At 38.7% G+C, this 19,246-nt stretch overlaps 1 protein-coding gene across 2 annotated transcripts in view; it reads left to right on the top strand.

Annotated features, from left to right (window-relative positions):
* DHX9 (DExH-box helicase 9) overlaps positions 1-19,246 on the top strand; it is a 54,483-nt gene that overhangs the window by 7,310 nt on the left and 27,927 nt on the right. The window contains exons 4-10 of one of the 2 annotated variants that reach the window (XM_045982754.1): positions 12,194-12,311; positions 13,293-13,405; positions 14,198-14,346; positions 16,685-16,731; positions 18,449-18,585; positions 18,879-18,968; positions 19,059-19,220. In XM_045982754.1, the coding sequence (XP_045838710.1) occupies positions 12,194-12,311; positions 13,293-13,405; positions 14,198-14,346; positions 16,685-16,731; positions 18,449-18,585; positions 18,879-18,968; positions 19,059-19,220 (816 nt within the window). Of the gene's footprint in view, positions 1-12,193; positions 12,312-13,292; positions 13,406-14,197; positions 14,347-15,726; positions 15,863-16,684; positions 16,732-18,448; positions 18,586-18,878; positions 18,969-19,058; positions 19,221-19,246 lie in introns of those variants that run through there. The other variant, XM_045982755.1, reaches the window with a different exon arrangement.

Below are 19,246 nucleotides of genomic sequence, written 5' to 3'. Positions count from 1 at the left end.
GGATTTTCTTTGTGGTATGCTCATACTCCTTCTAATGTGTATTTTAGATTTTTGCTTTGTGATCACCATTATACTTATATGTAACAATGAATATCGTTATTGTTTTAAGTCAGTAACTTAAGTTCTTTTTTTTTTTTTTAAAGATTATTTATTTATTTATTTGACAGAGATCACAAGTAGGCAGAGAGGCAGGCAGAGAGAGGGGGGGAGAAGCAGGCTCCCTGCTGAGCAGAGAGCCTGATGTGAGGCTCGACCTGAGCTGAAGGCAGAGACTTAACCCACTGAGCCACCCAGGCGCCCCAGTAACTTAAGTTCTAAAGCACGACATTTTTACACCCCTCACCAGGATGTTCTGTATCTTTGGTGTGATAGTTTACATCTTTTTTTATTTTGTGTATCCTTTAGTTATTAAAATCAGTTGTTTTTACTATTTTTGTTTTCTAACAAATATAGTATTTTAAAAATATTAGTTTTAAATTAAAAATTAACTTAAAAATTAAATTAGTAAAAATGGCATTTTTACTATTTTTGTTCTTAACCGTCATACTAGTTTTATAAGTTATTAACCTATTACTTTTATTATATATTAGCTTTTCCACTGAGATTTATTCTTTCATATTTCTTCTTGTTACCAATAAGTGCCCTTTGTTTATGGTAAAGAAGTCCTTTTAAAAAGCTTTCCTTTATTTGAGAGAGAGCACAAGCAGGGGAAGCTGCAAAGGGAAAGGAGAAGCAAACTCCCTGCTAATCCTTAGTCCCAGGACTCTGGGATCAGGACCTGAGCTGAAGGCAGACAGTTAACCGACTGAGCCACCCAGGTGGCCCAAGAAGTCCTTATAATGTTTCTTGTAAGGCAGGTTTAATGGTAATGAATTATTATAGCATTTGCTTGTCTGGGAAACTATTTCTCTCTCCTTTGGTTCTGAATGATGACTTTGTCAGGTAATGTCTGTTCTTGCTTGGAAATTTTCTTCCAGCACTTTGAATATATCATGCTACTCCCTTCTGGCCACAGTTTCCGCTGAAAAATCTGCTCATGGATGGGGATTCCCGTGTGTGTAATGAGATATTTCTTTTTTGCTCCTTTTTATTCTCTCCTTGCTTTACTTTTTGGCATTTTAATTACAATGTGCTTGGTTTGGGTTTCTTTGCATTCATTTTTATAACTATCTAGGCTTCCTGGATCAGGTTGTCTGTTTTCTTTCCCAGGTTAGGAACGTTTTTTCTTTAAGATTTCTGTCCCTTCTCTCTCTTTCCTTCTCCTTGAAACACAGTGATATTTTTCCTGTAAGTCCCTTAAGGTATAACATTTTTTGAGTTCCATCCCTGGCTTTGAGTTAACTGATCCTTTCTTCTTTTCCATCTGGTCTACTATTTAACCCCTCTAGTGTGATTTTTTTTTCAGTCCAGTTACTATAATTTTTTCATTCTCTGTGACTTCTCTAATTGGTACTTTCTTATATTTTCCATCTCTTTGTTGAAGTTCTGTGTTCGTACGTTCTTTTCCCCAGTTTGGTGAGCATCTTTATGACCGTAATTTTAAAGTCTTTACCAGATAAATTACATAGTTCCATTTCATCAAGGTTTTATCTATTTCTTTCATATGAAATATATTCTTGTTTCATTTTGTTTATGTTATTGTCTTGAAGTCTCGAAGGAATGGCCTCATGTAGGAGATGAACTTTTTGTTTCAGCCCCAACCCAGCTTTTTGCTGTTTCCTAAACGTCTGTTGTATTTTTAATAGCTCCTAGTAGTTAAGGATGTGCTAATAAGATCACTCAGTGTCCTAAAGAGTAGGATCTCAGCACCTAGATTCAGGCAGACTAGAAGCCAGACCCTCAGGCAGCAGCTTTTTTTTTTTTTTTTTTTAAATATTTTATTTATTTGACAGAAATCACAACCAGGCAGAGAGAGAGGAGGAAGCAGGCTCCCCGCGGAGCAGAGAGCCCGATGCGGGGCTCGATCCCAGGACCCTGAGATCACGACCCGAGCCGAAGGCAGAGGCCTTAACCCACTGAGCCACCCATGTGACTATATATATGGTTCTGAGGTGCCAAAAGCATAAACCTTGCTGGCCACCAGAGCCGGGTAATCTAGAATTGTTCCCTGGGCAGCAGTTGCAAATATTTGGGCTCCAGATGAGCGTATAATCTCCTTTTCTGGGGGATATACCAACAAGCTGGAAGAAGGCAGAGGAAGATCACCAAGGTGACATCGATAGCGTATCTTCCTTCAGAGAAGCTGCATAGGCAGTGTGTGCCAAACTTGAAGCCTGCCTCTGTCTCACTGTACAGTGCCTGGTGTTGGTAACCTGCCAAGAACTGTTGCTCCAGTTGACATAGTCCCATGGGACTTTGCATTCCCAAGAATGCAAGCCCCTCTGGCCCTCCCAGAGCCAGGTGATTGAGGGGCATCCCTGGATGTTAGTTGCAAAAAGCAGATGCATGTAAAGCTTTCCTTCAGGAGACACTGGCCCTCTGGAACACAGTAGAGGGAGATAGCACGTTCCCTCAGAGGTCTCTGGAAAGGATAACAGGCAGCCCCTAGGTGCCTGTTTGATTAGAAGCCTACTCCGCAGACCACAGTCATGATAATTAGCTACAAATAGGCCTCCTTCACAGAAAGACAGCTCCTGGATCTCTTCCCTCTTCCTGTGGCATGGGTGTGATAGCTGTTTAAAGGGCTATCTTCAGTAAACACGGTATAACATATACACTTGTCAGATCACTATATTATACACCAGAAACTAATATAACATCATATGTTGACTATACTAAAAAAAATAGAAAAAAAGAATGCTTTCTCCATTGGTTATAGTCTCATGGGACCCAGGAGTGTAAGCACACTGGCCGCCTGAGCCAGGCAAAATAGAGGTGTCCCCTGGCGGCTGTCATGAAATTGGGAGTCACAGACAGGTTCTTGAACTCCTTTCTTTCTTTTTTTAAAGATTTTGTTTATTTATTTAACAGCTTGAGAGAGAGATAGACACTGTGAGAGAGGGAACACAAGCAGGGGGAGTGGGACAGGGAGAAGCAAGACTTCCAAAGGAGCAGGGAGCCTGATGTAGGACTCGATCCCAGGTCCCTGGGATCATGACCTGAGCCAAAAGCAGATGCTCAACAGCCAAGCCACCCAGGCGCCCCTGAACTCCTTTCTAAAGGGTAATGCTGATTTATTACAGTCCTGTGTGACCAGGAACACAAGCTTCCCTGGCCTCCAGAGCTAGGTGATAAAGAGGCATCCCCTTTGCAGCAGCCACAAAAATTGGGGGACCACACACACATAAACCTTCTTTTCTAGGAGATAATCGTGCTGCAAAGCATGAAAAGCTTCCTCCATTCCTGGGTAGTGTTCCAACAGACTTCTAGATGTGGTTTTTTTTTTTAAAGACTTTATTTATTTATTTGACAGAGATCACAAGCAGGCAGAGAGGCAGGCAGAGAGAGAGAAGGGGAAGCAGGCTCCCCGCCGAGCAGAGAGCCCCATGCGGGGCTCCATCCCAGGACCCTGAGATCATGACCTGAGCCAAAGGCAGAGGCTTTAACCCACTGAGCCACCCAGGCACCCCTAGATGTGTTTTTAAAGTAGATGCCTGTGCCTTGGGCCAAGATTTTAATATAAGCTGGTGTGTCCTTCACTTTAAGTCTGGGTTCAGTTGGCTGCTTCTGAGCTGGGCCCTGGGACAAGGGACTCCAAGCACATAAGCACTTTAAGGTCTTTTTACAGATTGCTACCATCTTGTGGGTCTTGGAGTATAAACTCTGTTGGTTTTTAAAATTAGGTGTTCTGGACATGTGTTTCAAGTGTATATATTAAATCTTGAGGGTTGAATTCTTTGCTCATCAGGAAGGAGTTCCAGATTGAGTTCCCTCCTGGCTGTGGGTTGCCACATCTGGAGTGGGGTTTATGGCAAGACTGCTCCAGCCTCCTACCTGGTGGGGTAGGATGTGTCTTTTGATGTGTTTTTTTCCCCCTCGTTTGCCTGATATATGTAGTCATCATACTCAGCTAGCTTTTAGATTTTTTTTTAATTTCAGAAAGTGTTCGCAAATTAGCTGTAGATTCAGTGTGTCTATGAGGAAGTAGGTTCAGGATCTTCCTACATCACTATCTTGAACCAGAATGCTTGGTAGCCTAAAAAAATAATAGTTTAACTTGATATGCATTTCTTCTGTTATTTAGTAAATGGAATATTTCTTTTCGATGTACACTCTAATTTTTTTTTTTTTTTTTTTTGAGAGAGAGAACGTGTGCACGTAAATGGGGTGGAGGCAGGGAGCAGCAGCAGGAGAGAATCTTAAGTTTAGCCCGGAGCCTGATATGGGTCTCTGTCTCACAACCCTGAGATCATGACCTGAGCTGAAATCAAGAATTAGATGCTTAACCAACTGAGCCACCCAGGCACACCTAATTTTCTTCATTTGAATTGTCTGTTGATTTATTTATCAGCTCATGTTTTATTAATTAGGTATATAAGTTCTAGACTTAAATGTTTTTACAGTGTTTAATACATACTAATTACAGACATTTTGCAAAACATACAAATTGTAAAGAAGGCAGCATGAATGAATTATGTTATTGCCAATAGTTTTGGTTTTGCTTTGATATTTATTTATTTAAAGATATTTATTTATTTGTCAGAGAGAGAATACACATGTGTACTGGCAGGCAGAGGCAGAAAGAGGGAAGCAGGCTCCCTGCTGAGCAAGGAGCCAGATGTGGGACTTGATCCCAGGACTCTGGGATCATGACCTGAGCCAAAGGCACCGGCTTAACCAACTGAGCCACCCAGGCGTCCCTGCTTTGATATTTAAATGTGAATTTTAACTGATAGAATACATGTTGCATATATTATTTTATAACCTGTTTGTTTCACTTAATGTAATACATTTTTCAGATCATTAGATTTTCCTTAGAGCCAAGGTTATATACTACCATACACTTTTAATACCCTCTTACTTCTTTTTTAATACCAGTAGAGTTAACAATGTTTCAGGTATAAAATATGATTCAGCAGTTTCATAACATCACCCAGTGGACATCAGGACAAGTGTACTCCTTTACCCCATCACCTTTTTTCACTCATTCCCCCCACCACCACCCCTACCTCTCCTCTGGTAACCATCAGTTGGTTTTCTGTAGTTAAGAGTCTGTTCTTGGGGCGCCTGGGTGGTTCAGTCAATTAAGTAAGTGTCTGTCTGCAGCTCACGTCATGATCAGCGTACTGGGATTGAGCCCATGTCGGGCTCCCTATTCAGCAGGGAGTTTGCTTCTCTGTCTTCCTCTGCCCCACTTTACCCCTTTTGTGCTTTCTGTCTCTCATCTTCTGTCTAAAATAAATCTTTTTTAAAAAAATCTGTTTTTTGGGTTGTGTCCCCCCCCCCTTTTATCCTTTGCTCCTTTATTTTGTTTCTTAAATTCACATACAGAGTTTTTTCTGTATCTCTGCTGTTGCCATTTTAATTACTGTATGTTGTGGAACTCCTTTGATTGATTTTGTTGGGGGAATCTCTGCTTCTTCTGGATCTAGATATCTGTTGCCTTTCCCAGATTAGGAAAGTTTTCTAGCTGTTATTTCTTCAAGTAAATTTTCTTCCCCCTTTTCTCTCTCTTCTCCTTCTGGGATCCCTGTAATGTGAATGTTATTTATGCTTGATGAAGTCACTGAGTTCCCTGAGTCTGTCCTCATTTTGTGTATTTTTTCCTCTCATTTGTTCTCCTTGATTACTTTGCTTTACTCTATCTTCTTGTTCATTGATTTGTTCCTCTGCTTCTTCCAGCCTATTTATTCCATCAAGTGTATTTTTAGTATATGTGCTGCCGAAGCGAGCACCATCAAGTGTATTTTTAATTTCATTTATTGTGTTCTTCATCTCTGATTGGTTCTTTATGTTTTCTATCTTTCTTAAGGGTTCTCACTGATGTCCTCCACTCTTTTCTCAAGTTCATTGAGTATTTTTTTTAATCATTGAGTATCTTTATGATCATTACTTTAAAGTCTCGATCAGACATGCTACTTATATCTGTTTTGTTTATGTCTCTTGCTGTGGTTTCCTCCTGTTTCATTTGTGATAAATACATTTCAAGATCTCTTGATCTTTTTTTTTTTTTTTAAAGATTTTATTTATTTATTTGACAGATAGAGATAACAAGTAGGGAGAGAGGCAGGCAGAGAGAGAGAGAGGAGGAAGCAGGCTCCCTGCCAAGCAGAGAGCCCGATGCGGGGCTCGATCCCAGGACCCTGGGATCATGCCCTGAGTGAAAGGCAGAGGCTTTAACCCACTGAGCCACCCAGGCGCCCCACAAGATCTCTTGATCTTGAAAGTAGTGGGCAGAATGTGCCCTTTTCATAAGGTGGCACTGGCCCTGCTCCACGGGGGATGTGCAGCCATCATGGAGACCGAGCTGGCTGGGGCTGTTCCACAAAGTGTCTGGAGGCAGGTGGTTAATACCCTCTTTGCCTCTACCTTCATCTTTAGTTGATCAAGAAATATGAAAAAGAAAATCCTCCCTGTTTGGTTCAGGCTGCTGTCACAAAGTACCATAGACTGGGTGGCTTTATAAACAACAGAAACATTCTTACACTCCAGGAGGCTGGAAAGTGTAAGATCTAGGTTCTGGCTGATTTAGTGTCTGGTTGAGAGCACACTTCCTGGTTCATGAAAGGCTCTCTCACTATATCCTCACATGGTGGAAAAGGCAGGAGAACTCTTTTTTTTAAGTCACCATTTCCTTTTATAGGGGCCCCACCCTCATGACCCAATAGCTTCCCAAAGGCCCCACCTCCTAATACATCACATTGGAGTTTAGGATTTCAAAATACTAATTTTGGGGAGACAGGAGCATTCCATCATAATACTTAATGTCAATGAAAACCAGGAAGTAATCCCATTCATACACTTCAAGACGAAGAAGTTGTTTATGGAAAAAGAGAATGAGGTAGCTAGAACAGGATTTGGGACCTGGAGTGCAAGGTGTAGAAAGAAGGACAAGTCATCACTAGTGTTGGCCACAGTTTTGTTTAGTTTTGTTTTTTCCTGGGATTTGGCTATTGGGACTGTCCCTGTAGGATAAGCTGTACTTTGCCTTCACAGTCTTTGCCTTCACAGTCCTAACCTTGGAAGAGCACTGTGCTTCATGTTACATGTTATTTGTATAAAATCTTTCTCAGAAAGATTGAAAGTAAAGACATGATAAGAGTAGCAGTGTTAATATCAAAGTAAACTTCAAGGAAGAAAGCAGAAAAGACAAATACTAGTTCACAGTATATACCTATCTACTTAATATTAGAAATGCTAATGTGTATATTGGCACAACTAAAATCATAATGTGAGAAAGTAGCAAAAAATCCTAAACATTAGGAAATTTAAACACTTGGTTCTAAATGAAAATTAAAAATTATGGACTATTTAGGTAACAATGTCAAAACTCTAGAAGGCCAAAGGAATTGTCATTTAGTCAAAGGAAATATCAAATATTTTCATTACTGCACAAGAAATAGTTTTTTAGATTAGTAAACGGGTAATTTTCTTTTTTATTAAGCTGGTAATTTTCAACTCAGGAAGATAAAACTGAGCAGGAAGAAATTAATAGAGATAAAACGAGAAATTGTAGAATTAGAAATAAAATTGATGAGTAAAAATCTTAACTTTAAAGCGCCTGGGTGGCTCAGTGGGTTGAGCCGCTGCCTTCGGCTCGGGTCGTGGTCTCGGAGTCCTGGGATCGAGTCCCATGTCGGGATCTCTGCTCGGCGGGGAGCCTGCTTCCCTCTCTCTCTCCCTCTGCCTACTTGTGATCTCTCTCTCGCTGTCAAATAAATAAATAAAATCTTTAAAAAAAAAAATTTTTAAAGATAAATAGTCCATCCCAAGTCTAAGAAAATTATAATTAACTGTAGATTCATAGTCCTTTATCAAAAACCCATGTGATAATATAGATTTGAGAATTCCAAATTTTTAATATTTTAGAAAAGTAATATGGTGCACATGCCGTTATCTTATGATACCTCCAGCAAATCTGAAGCAAAACCTGGTAATCTTTCTTGCTGTGTCATGTTAATGAGTTCTTAAGAGAAAAGTACTTGTCTACTCAGTGGTTGACTTAATAGAAGTTTAAAAAAAGCATTTGAGGGGTGTTTGGGTGGCTCAGTCAGTTAAGCATCTCTCTTCTGCTCTGGTCATGATCTCAGGGTCTTGGGATCAAGCCCTAGCCCCACGTGGGGCTCCATGCTCAGCAGGGAGTCTGCTTCTCCCTCTCTCTGTACCCATTCCCCCAGTTCATGCGTGCATGAGTGCAGTCTTTCATAAATCTTTTTTTCAAATTTTGATAAAATTAAATACTTAGTACCAATAAAGTACTTAGGAAGTGAAGTAGAAAAGTACTTCTTGACATGTTGAAAAGTATCATCAAAAAAAAAAAAAAAAAGTAGCGTGGCTGAGTTGATAAACCATACAACTCTTGATCTCGGGTGCTGAGTTTGAGCCCCATTTGGGTGTAGAGGTGCCTTAAAAATAAACTCTTAAAAAATAATAAAAAATATATTAAACACTGTACTAAAAGCAGGTCATAGAGCAGTGCTGTTCAAAATGTTAGGAGGTCATAAATACATAAATGCATGCACATTTATAAATATTAATGGAATTATGATACACTTGGGCTTATATTTTGTATGTCTTTTTTATATTTCTAGGAGCAGTTCATTTTTTGTGTATTTACAAAAATATTGTTTCCAGTGGATTAGGGGAAAGAAAAGTAATATGGTGCACATATAATTCTTCATTGCAGATAGTTTGAGATGCATGAACTGGGGGATTTTCTGTAAAGTTAAGACCGATCATATCACCACCAATGCCGTAAATAAAAAAATAAGAGGGATATGTAATATAAGAGGAAGAAATGAAGTGTAAATATTATAAAGAATTTAATTGAAAAAATCCTATTCACTATAATAATGAAAATTACAAAGAATCTAAGAGTATATAGTTTGTAGGACCTTTAAGAACAATGTAACAGATTTTTACTGAAGGATAGTATCAAGAAGTCTTAAAGAGTCTGAGAGTTTACCATACTTGTAATCTAACGATTTAGCCTGTCTTGCAGAGGACACAAGACTTCTCTGAATGAGAGACAAAGGATGTTATTACTCAAGGGATAGCAGGCAGCATGAGCTTCATGTTTGTATTGGTGCCTATGTGTCCCGAAACCTTTTGGGGACAATATGGAAGAGAGCTGTGTGGATACTTAGTGATACAGTGAGTTTGTGCTCTTATACTTGAGGTACTTTGAGTTTAGGAAACCCTTAGTCTTATAAGGGGGCTGCTGGCAAACCTGCCACCCTCCTTATCTTTACTGTACTCATTTGGAAAAAATATGCTGCCTGCCCTGGAGGAAGATATGTCAACCTTCCAAGGTTATTTGCTATTCAGACATCCTTGAGAAGATGTTTAAATAATACTTGGAGAACTACAAGATATTCATGGAGAATTGTCTCAACAGATAGATGATATGATGAAGTATATAGCCATACTCTGTTTCTGGGTGGGAGGTTCCATCATCTTAAGATGTCAGTTACTTTCTTGTAAGGAAGGCCATTCTCCCTGAGTAAATTGTATACATTTACCATTACTTGACACATAAGAAAAGTTAATTGGGGCGGGGAAGCGCGCCTGGGTCAGGCTCAGTCAATTAAGCATCTGCCTTTAGCTCAGGTCATGATCCCAGGGTCCTGGGATCGAGTCCTGTATTGGGCTTCCTACTCATTGTGGAGTCTGCTTCTGCCTCTCCCTTGCTCCTTCTCTCCCTCTCATTCACTCTCTCAAATAAAATCTTTTAAAAAAAGAAAAGTTAATTAAGAAAAATAATTGATAAAATAGCCAAGAAGAATTTTTAAAAGTTTAAAGTAGTAGCTGGTCTGCATATTAATAAAGAATTTTAATTATTGTAAGATTACAATAATTTTTTATTGTAATCTATATAAATAATTATATTTACATGATACTATCTCCAAAATGAAATATATGAAAATAATGCAGAACAGGTCCTGGACAGGAAAGGCCATTTTTTGGTAGATATCACAGGCAGAAACTAGATTTGATTACAGAAGCAAAATCAAAATGCCTTTTTGGGCAATAAGCATTTACAAAGTGAAAAAAGAAAAAGGACAACAGAAATTATTTACAACTTGTATGACAAAGAGTGAAGTAGGAAGTGATGTGATTTAAAGCTTGGGCTGAATTAGCTTGAGGTAGGAGAGAAACTACCTTCACGGAGGCCAGCAAGGCAACAGACAGTAAGTCTACTCCTAAAATTGAGTTTTTAGTGGTAGGCAGAAAATTGAAGGTTCCCCTTTCCTCTGTCACAGAGTCTCTCGTTTTCATAGCTCCGTCTCCCAAGCTCAATATGTACAACAAAATATTCAAGAAATAAAATTAAACTGTAGGTGGGTAAAAGGAAAATGAGCTCGGAAACATTCATTAGGCCTGGAGAAAAGAGGAATTAAACAGGTGTTTAGATCCTTACCTGTGTGGCTTTTGTCAGGTTAACTGAATTTGAGTATCTGGGCCACTGTGCTGTGTAAGTGATAGAAAGGCCATGGGCAGGCTGGAGACTGTCTTCTGATCAGGAAGGAGTCATTGATAGTTTTTGGAGAGGAGAGTACTCTGATCAAAAGCCTTTGAGGGGCGCCTGGGTGGCTCAGTGGGTTAAGCCGCTGCCTTCGGCTCAGGTCATGATCTCAGGGTCCTGGGATCGAGTCCCGCATCGGGCTCTCTGCTCAGCAGGCTCACTGCTGAGCAGAGAGCCTGCTTCCCTCTCTCTCTCTCTGCCTGCTGCTCTGTCTACTTGTGATCTCTCTCTGTCAAATAAATAAATAAAATCTTAAAAAAAAAAAAAAAGCCTTTGAGATGGGGCGCCTTGGTGGTTCAGTTGATTAAGCGGCTGCCTTTGGCTCATGTCATGATCCTAGGGTCCTGGGATCCTCCCACTGAACAGGGACCCTGCTTCTCTCTCTCCTGTCTCCCGCTCCCTCTGCTTGTACTCTCTCTGACAAATAGAATCTTAAAAAAAAACAAAAAGAAAATGTTGATGCCTTTTGACCCAGGAATTTCACTTAAGCAAATCTTTCCTGAAAAGAATAAGCCAAAGTACAAAGGGAAAGTACAAAGTAAAGTACAAAGGCAGTGTTTTATAATTTAAGATTGGCTACAAGCTAAATGTTCATCAACATGATATTAATAGAGTTAAATGTACTACATCCATACAGTGGAGTAATAAGTCATTAAAATTCATGTAGATTATTAATCTTTAAAGAAGTAGAAGATGTGGAATGCCTGGGTGGCTTAGTCAGTTAAGCATCTGCCTTCAGCTCAGGTCATAGAGCCCCACGTGGGGCTTCATGCTCAGCGGGGAGGCTACTTCTCCCTCTCCCTGTTCCCTCCCCCCCATCCTTTCAGGTGTGTGCATGTGCGTTCCCTCTCCTCTAGCGTGTTCTCTCAGATAAATTTTTTTTTTTTAAAGTAGATGTACACTATTTTACATCTTGGACGTGGCATTCTCTCTGGAAATCTCTCTTCGTACTCTTCATTGTTCTCTTCACTTTTCCATATCTCTCTTATGAGTGTGGCTTTGCCAGTTCACTTTATTTAAATAGTGATTTTGCACAGTCCCCTATTTCTCTGTTCTGCTTCATTTTTTTTCTGTAGTGATGTATCATACTTGACTATGTTGTGTTTATTCATTATTTAGTTCTGTAGGAATTAGAATATAGCTATTTGAATATAGCTCTAAGTACAGAATATCTCTTTTGTTCATTTTATCCTCAGTACCCAGAACAGTGTTTACTCTATAGAAGGTTCCTAACGGATCCTTCTTGAATGTGGAATGTATTTATAAAGCTGCTAAGTAGAAAAACGTTAACTATACACCATAAACCAACCCCACTTTTTGTGGAAAACTGTATTTGCTTACACATTACACACATAAAATCTCCCGGTGGAGAAGTACGAGTAATTTTTACTACCCTTACTCTTTTCTGCCTCAAGTAAGAGGATAATAGTTTATAAACATTGAAAACAAAGATGTTAATATTATGGGGTTAATAACGGGTCACACATGGGCCTTCTTTAAGTATAAGTAAATTTGCTAGTCCCTGTGAGAGTAAAATTACTGATCCTGCCTTGATGTTTCCTCTTGCAGGTAGCACCTCCTCCACCCCCACTTACTGATACACCTGACGGCACAGCAACTCCAGGTGGAGGTTTACCCACAACCATGGGAGGGCCTCTTCCTCCACATTTGGCTCTTCTTAAAGCAGGTAAGGGGCTTGAATGTATGTGTATGATGCGGTAAGATACACGTGATCCTTTTTGGTCTTCATCTCTTTCTCATTTGGATAGGAAGAAAACTACAGTGAACTCTTAATGTTGAGACAACCCAGGGCCTTCATAAATTTGCAAATACCAACAGTGATTTCTCTTACGAAGTGTAATGTAGCTTAATTCCTTACTTTCATTAGCTTTTACTAATTTTTATTTCTGGATAGATTTTGCACTAGGGCTAGAACATTTGATTAAAGGGTCTTATTTACTGCCCTTTCCTGTTTCTAGCTTATTTCTACCAAATATATTGTAGACTTACACCTTGTACATCCACGGTGTTACTGAATTCTGTATATTATCAAAGCTTTTCTTGGTCTGCCCCAGTATAGGATAGATTAACTTGGATCTTGGTCAAGTTACTTAAGTCTTAGATCCAGTATTTATGAAATGAGATTAACAGTAGTATTTATTTCATAAGATTGTTGTGAGGAATAAATTTTTTAAAAAGCATGTCATAGACTCAGTAGAGTTAATAAGCAGGCAGTATTAGGTATCTGTAGTTAACTCTGCGTTCTTAGCAAAGTTCAACATTTTCTTAGACCTTTTCAGCTTCTTATCCCTATCATTAGTGCTAACAGGTTTCTCTCAAGGTCTGTTTAGGAAAGAAGCAGTTTGAACAAATTTAATCAGTTATGAAGTTTAATCAACTTAAAAATGTATGCTAGATTGTCAGTCACTTATGATCATTGCTAGTAGCTCCCCTCTACATACCAGCCTTGGGATTATCAATTTAGACCTATATTTGAGTCATGAAACACTTTCAAGAAAGTCATGAAGATTTGGGGCACGTTTCCAAATAATTGAAACTTGGGCTTTCTAGTTACCAGAATGCCAAAATCTAAAAATAATCTTTAAAATATTTAGGTTCTTCCTACAGTTCCATTCATTAAGAGAACAATTATTTTCTTCCCTTACAGAAAATAATTCTGGAATTGGGGCCTCTGGCTATGGTCCTCCCGGGCCCACCTGGGATCGAGGGGCCAACTTGAAGGATTATTATTCCAGAAAGGAGGAACAAGAAGTACAAGCGGTAAGGCTATCATATCACCCTTTGTCACAAACCCAAGATTGTCCCTTACTACCTGGTTCACTTTTAGACTTAAGATAGTCACAGCTCAATAATTTGGTGATTATTCTAAGTCATTGTTTGAGGCTGCTTTTTCACACAAGACAACATAAACCTAAGCTACCCATTAAATCTGGTCTCTAGAATTGCCTGTGAAACAAAACGGGTATTTTTCTGGTGGTAGAATGTGTCCTCATTTGTGTTACAAGAAATTGTAATTACCTTAGTAAACCTTATTTCATGAGCACTTAAAAATGTCTTCATAGATGGGGCGCCTGGGTGGCTCAGTGGGTTAAAGCCTCTGCCTTCGGCTCAGGTCATGATCTCAGGGTCCTGGGATCGAGCCCCACATCGGGCTCTCCGCTCAGCGGGGAACCTGCTTCCCTTCCTCTCTCTCTCTCTACCTACTTGTGATCTCTGTGAAATAAATAAAATCTTAAAAAAAAATGTCTTCATAGAAAAGCTTATTTTTCCAATTAATATATTTAAAGTGTTAAAGCTGACACAAGATTTGTCAGGGTTTCTTAGGAATAATTTAAATATACAATACATTATCTAATAACTTGTTTGTACAATGGGATCACCAGATGCAGCAAAAACTAATTCTGCTCAATTTTGTCTAGGAATAGAAGCATTAAAAATAGTTTTTTTATTATAAAGGATGGTACAAAGAAGGCATTTTTGTTAAATTTCTGTACCTTAGATAGGCATAACTAAAAGTAATGCAGCCAAATTTAATTATCATTGATTCAACAGACTTTAGAGTCAGAAGAAGTGGATTTAAATGCTGGGCTTCATGGAAACTGGACGTTGGAAAATGCTAAGGCTCGTCTGAACCAGTATTTCCAAAAGGAAAAGATCCAAGGAGAATATAAGTACACCCAAGTGGGTCCTGATCACAACAGGTTTGCTTGATTCAGTCTTTTCCTTCTGTAGTAAGTTAGGATTGTTTTGTTGTATAGTCATTGTTCCATTTTTGTATGTGTTACCTGATTCAGTTTGTGGATTAGCATTGAATTGTGAAGATACTTTGCATAAGAAAAAGTATCGATTTGTAATTAGTAGTTTACCGTGATTTTTCATTTAGGAGGAGGATTTTAGAAGTTCTGTGAAAGTCTGCTGTTTGTGTTGCTAGACTTCTAAGGTTCTCATTTGTATCTGAGAGGCAAATATCATAGCTTCAAGTGGTGGTGGTTTATCCCTGATTTAAAAAGCAGCCTGAGGTGGTGAGTTTATTCAGTGTGGTATTGTTGAAGTAGTTGTAAGGATTATTTCAATAATGGGTCACATTAGATACTTGACTTCTAAAGTCTTAGGTAGAGGGCATTGTATCTAGACCCAAATTTTCCTTTTGCTTTGAAAGTTGCCAGCTCTTAAGAGTCCTTTTGAGGTGTTGAAGGGCTTATTGTAAAGCTGAAGGATCGAAGGATCGCTTTAGTCTTTGTATGTGACTTAATTAGCTTACTTTTGTTCTGTTAAATATGTAAAACTGAGCATAAAAGGAGGTCCTTGGAACAGTTGACAGTATGTTTCTCAGCCTGCTTGCTATTCTTCCTGAGAGCATTCCAGGGTGTAGTAATTATTACTCCCAGGAAGGCTCATACGGATTAGACGCTTCTGGGGGCACTATATTTTTATTGGAAGAGAAAGAAGGCTATAGTGGAAACCTTCTGGATGATTTAATTTGCTGTCCTTTATTTATATGAAATAAATTATTCAAAATACATTAAAAGTTATTTTCCTTGAAAATCAGTGTTCTCCCTTCGATGCATCTAGTAATCCTAAAATAATTATTACTAAAATAAAACTTAAGTACTGTGGTCAAAATGATGTTCAGAGCATGGTTCCCCCTGCTTCCTGTTTGTTCAGTCCTGAATTCTCAAATATTTAATTTGACATCAGATTTTTTTAAAACCCTTGGAGGTTATAAAGGATCCATTTTGTCCTTCTGAACTGATTAAGCTTATTAATAGCACTTGGTGACTTTAAGAACAAATAAAATGTCTCTGAAGCTTGTTGTTACAAACATGTTTTGATACCAATATCCTATTATTGATTCTTGATAGAAAAAGAATTGAAGAATTCAGGATATGACAATGAGGGAGGCAAAGACAATTGGGGGAGCTAGGACAGCATCTCCTTGTATGTCCTTTATTTAAAGGCATAACAGACAGCAACACCAGAGGTCTGTGTTCATACACACATGTGCTGCTGCTTAGGCTGAACTAAGCAATCACATGGAAAACTATTGTAAACTGATTTCTGGTGTCGCTGTTCCCCCTAGGTGGAGGAGAATGAGATTGAGTGCTGACTTTAAGCCTGGCTGAGAAACATACTGTCATCGGTGTCATTAATGAAAGGGTGGATGTTGTTCCCCTGAAAGCCAGTGGCCTTTGACCCCTGAAGCCCCTGTGCCTGAAGGTCAGTTCACAAGAGGTATAGGAAGGAGTCTAACATTTATTTTTTCTTAAGCCTTACCTAACCTTTTATTCACAGCACAAAGTCAAGGCTAGAATGTACCTGAGCAGTGGAAGGATCAGAAAGCATATAGTTTTCAAAGGACAGTTTTTGTTTTATTGAAACTAAATTAATCCCCTAGAATCTGCTAGCCATTTGAGCTCTAATTTCCAAAAATATTTTGTTCCCTGGTTTAAGTAAGTGTGATACAAATAAGCTAAGTTTTTTGTTATCACGGGCTGCTTCCAACTGCAGGCAGATACCAGACCCCTGCCTCAGGAGCCACAGATACATGCATAGTGTTCGTATGTTCATGTGGATGTGTGCATGCATGCATATATTTAGCTTAGCTTAGCAGATTGAAGTCATTAGTGAGGGGCCCATGCAAAGCAGTCTTAAAATAATCACAACTATAATTTAAAGAGTTTGGGCCTGTGGTATTTTTTGGCCCCAGGCTAAATGGAAAATTCCTTTTCATTGAATGTGTTCTAGCTATTGAGACCGCAACCTCTGGAGTAAGTAAACACAGACTCTAAAACCTTAACATTTTCTTTTCGTGAACAGTTGGCTTGTCAACTTTGATTATAGTTGTCTTGTACCATGTACATTATTTGAAGTTCACATATACTTGATTCGTTCTAGGACTGAACAGAAATAAGTGTTTACAGTGGTTTTTTGCTGTGACTTGCCTGAGCAGTTGGAAAAAGCCTGCCTGATTTGGGAGTCCTGGATTTAGTAATTTCTAACAGTAAAATTCCTAACCTTGTTTTTTATATGTTGTTACAGGAGCTTTATTGCAGAAATGACCATTTATATCAAGCAGCTGGGCAGAAGTAAGTGTTACTGCTTCCCTGATATTCTGTCTTATATAGTGGAGTAATACATTAAAGTTTTCAGCCACATATATAGTCTTTATTAATTGAAAGGGTATTTTAGAATATTTGTAATTATATGAATTAGAGGGCCTAATTTCCCAGTTTGCAGGTGAAAAAAAAAGGATCATGCTAGTATTGTATTTCAAAGGGTAAGAGATGGTAGGTGGTAGGCTGCTTAGGAGTTTGCCAGTCAGAGAGCTCCAAAACATTTTTTTTGCTCTCTACATAAATTTGTTCAGGGAGTTAGGTGAAATTTAGGGAATAGATGTGGAGTAGATGATAGCATTTGAAGCCCCAAGGTGGATGTGTAGCATTTAAGAATCTTAGAGGCAAGAAGAGGTGGAAAAGTTACCTTGAGGAAACAGGAATGGATTGGGGGTATTCATAAGGGAAATAAAAAGGCAAAGATAAAATTGTGTGTATTCTCTGTTCTTAATAAGTTGAAAGCGGGCAGTGTGTTACGCTTGAAAGTAAGGAACTAGCTTACTGGTTTTGTCACTAACATTGCTAGGACGCTGTTAACTTACCTGCAAATTGAGAGAAACAGCTTAAGATTATTTTCAGCTTGAGAATTCTGCATCTAATACCTAAGGATTTAAATTTATAGTATATGAAAGATTTTCCTCATAAAATCAAACCTTCAAATGAATCATTAAGAGTTGGTGTTGAATTTTTTTTATCCTAGACTTTAAAAATAAGTTAGACTTTGAGTAGACGAGATGTTAAGAGAAGAGGATAAAGGCAGTCCAACTTGTGCTATTGATCTGACCTTCAAAATTAATTTGACTGAATTGGCTAGTAGGCCTAAAAGTATCTGCGCCCCTTTCTTACCTTGTCTGCTCGTCAAGCTGAATGATACCAGAGAAGAGACTTGGTATTGGCATTTTCTTTAAGGATTTGAGTAGTGGCTGGCTTCAGTCTGGTGCCAGGATCCCCAAATTATAGGCCTCTGGCCAAATACAGCCCACTACCTATTTCATAAAACAAAATTTTATTAGAACACAGCACACTTGTTTGTTTATGTCAGAGGCTAGTAGCACATTTTGGTAAAAGGCCAGATGTAAATATTTTAAGCTTTGCAGGTCACATGTACATCACCCATTGTTATTTTTGTCTTATTTTTTACAACCCTTTAAAAACATGGAAGCCATTCTTAGTTCCTGGCCCCATAGTTTGTAAAACCCTAGTTTATATTTATGGATGCTTTCACGCTAGACAGAGTTGGATGGCTGTGACAGTGTGTGGCCTGCCAAGCCTAAACTATTTAGTATCTGATTCTTTGTAGAAGATTGCCCACTCCTGGCACTCAGTAACCACTTTGGACCCATTTTCATCTCTTTCCTTGTTTTGCTTTTCAAAAGTTAAACTGCATTTTCTTTATTTATTTTAAGACCAGATGATGATAATGACAGCTTGGTTGAAATAGGTTTCCTGCTTTTATAATGATTTGTCTGTGCCTTAGTATCTGCTTGTAATCAAGATGGTTATTTAATTGATATGCTGTTTGTGGAATTGCTTTTGGTTAGCAGTTAATGTGAAAAAGAACTTAGAGTATAACATACTCTCTAGTTCAGGGGCACTTTTGTATCTAAGCCCCTAGTTGCCTATGATGAGATGTTTCTTTGGTTGGATGATTTATCCTTTCCTTTTTAGTAATCCTGAACTTAAATTATAGGGATTTTCGCACGTGAGCATGGATCAAACAAAAAACTGGCAGCCCAGTCTTGTGCCCTGTCACTTGTCAGACAACTCTACCATCTTGGAGTAATTGAAGCTTACTCTGGACTTACAAAGAAGAAAGAAGGAGAAACAGTGAGTCTTTATACTTAGTAGCCCAGGGGGATATTTTAAGATTCAGTTTAGCTTTTGATTAGTATTTGATTAAAGAAGTTACCTAAACTTAAGAAAGGGAAATGGCCCTACTAATCATCTCCCCGGCATGATAGAGTGGACAGTGAGTAATCATTAGTCATTCTTACACGTCGAGGATGAACTCCTTGACTTTAAGAATTTTGTACACTACATGCTCTTAATCCTGCTGTAGTAGATTTGAGTAGTGTTCATGTGTATGTTGCATAATTTTCATGGCTGTCCTTTTCCTGTAGGTGGAGCCTTACAAAGTTAACCTCTCACAAGATTTAGAACATCAACTGCAAAACATCGTTCAGGAGCTAAATCTTGAGATCGTGCCCCCGGTAAGCATACAGTTAATTTAGTACACCTTAGTATTAAAAATTTGTAGTCCAACAAGCAACTGGTATTTTTTTTCTTATTTTTTTTAATAGCCTGATGATCCTTTTATGCCTGTCGTACTGAACCTTGGCAAATTGGCTCACTTTGAGCCATCCCAGCGACAAAACCAAATGGGTGTGGTTCCATGGTCACCTCCACAATCCAATTGGAATCCTTGGACTAGTAGCAACATTGATGAGGGGCCCCTGGCTTATGTGAGTGCAACATTGTTTTTGAGCTC

This window comes from Meles meles, chromosome 17, assembly GCF_922984935.1.
Source record: "Meles meles chromosome 17, mMelMel3.1 paternal haplotype, whole genome shotgun sequence".
NCBI lineage: Eukaryota > Metazoa > Chordata > Mammalia > Carnivora > Mustelidae > Meles > Meles meles.
The sequence above is the reverse complement of the archived record's forward strand: the minus strand, read 5'-3'. Positions and strand labels throughout refer to the sequence as shown.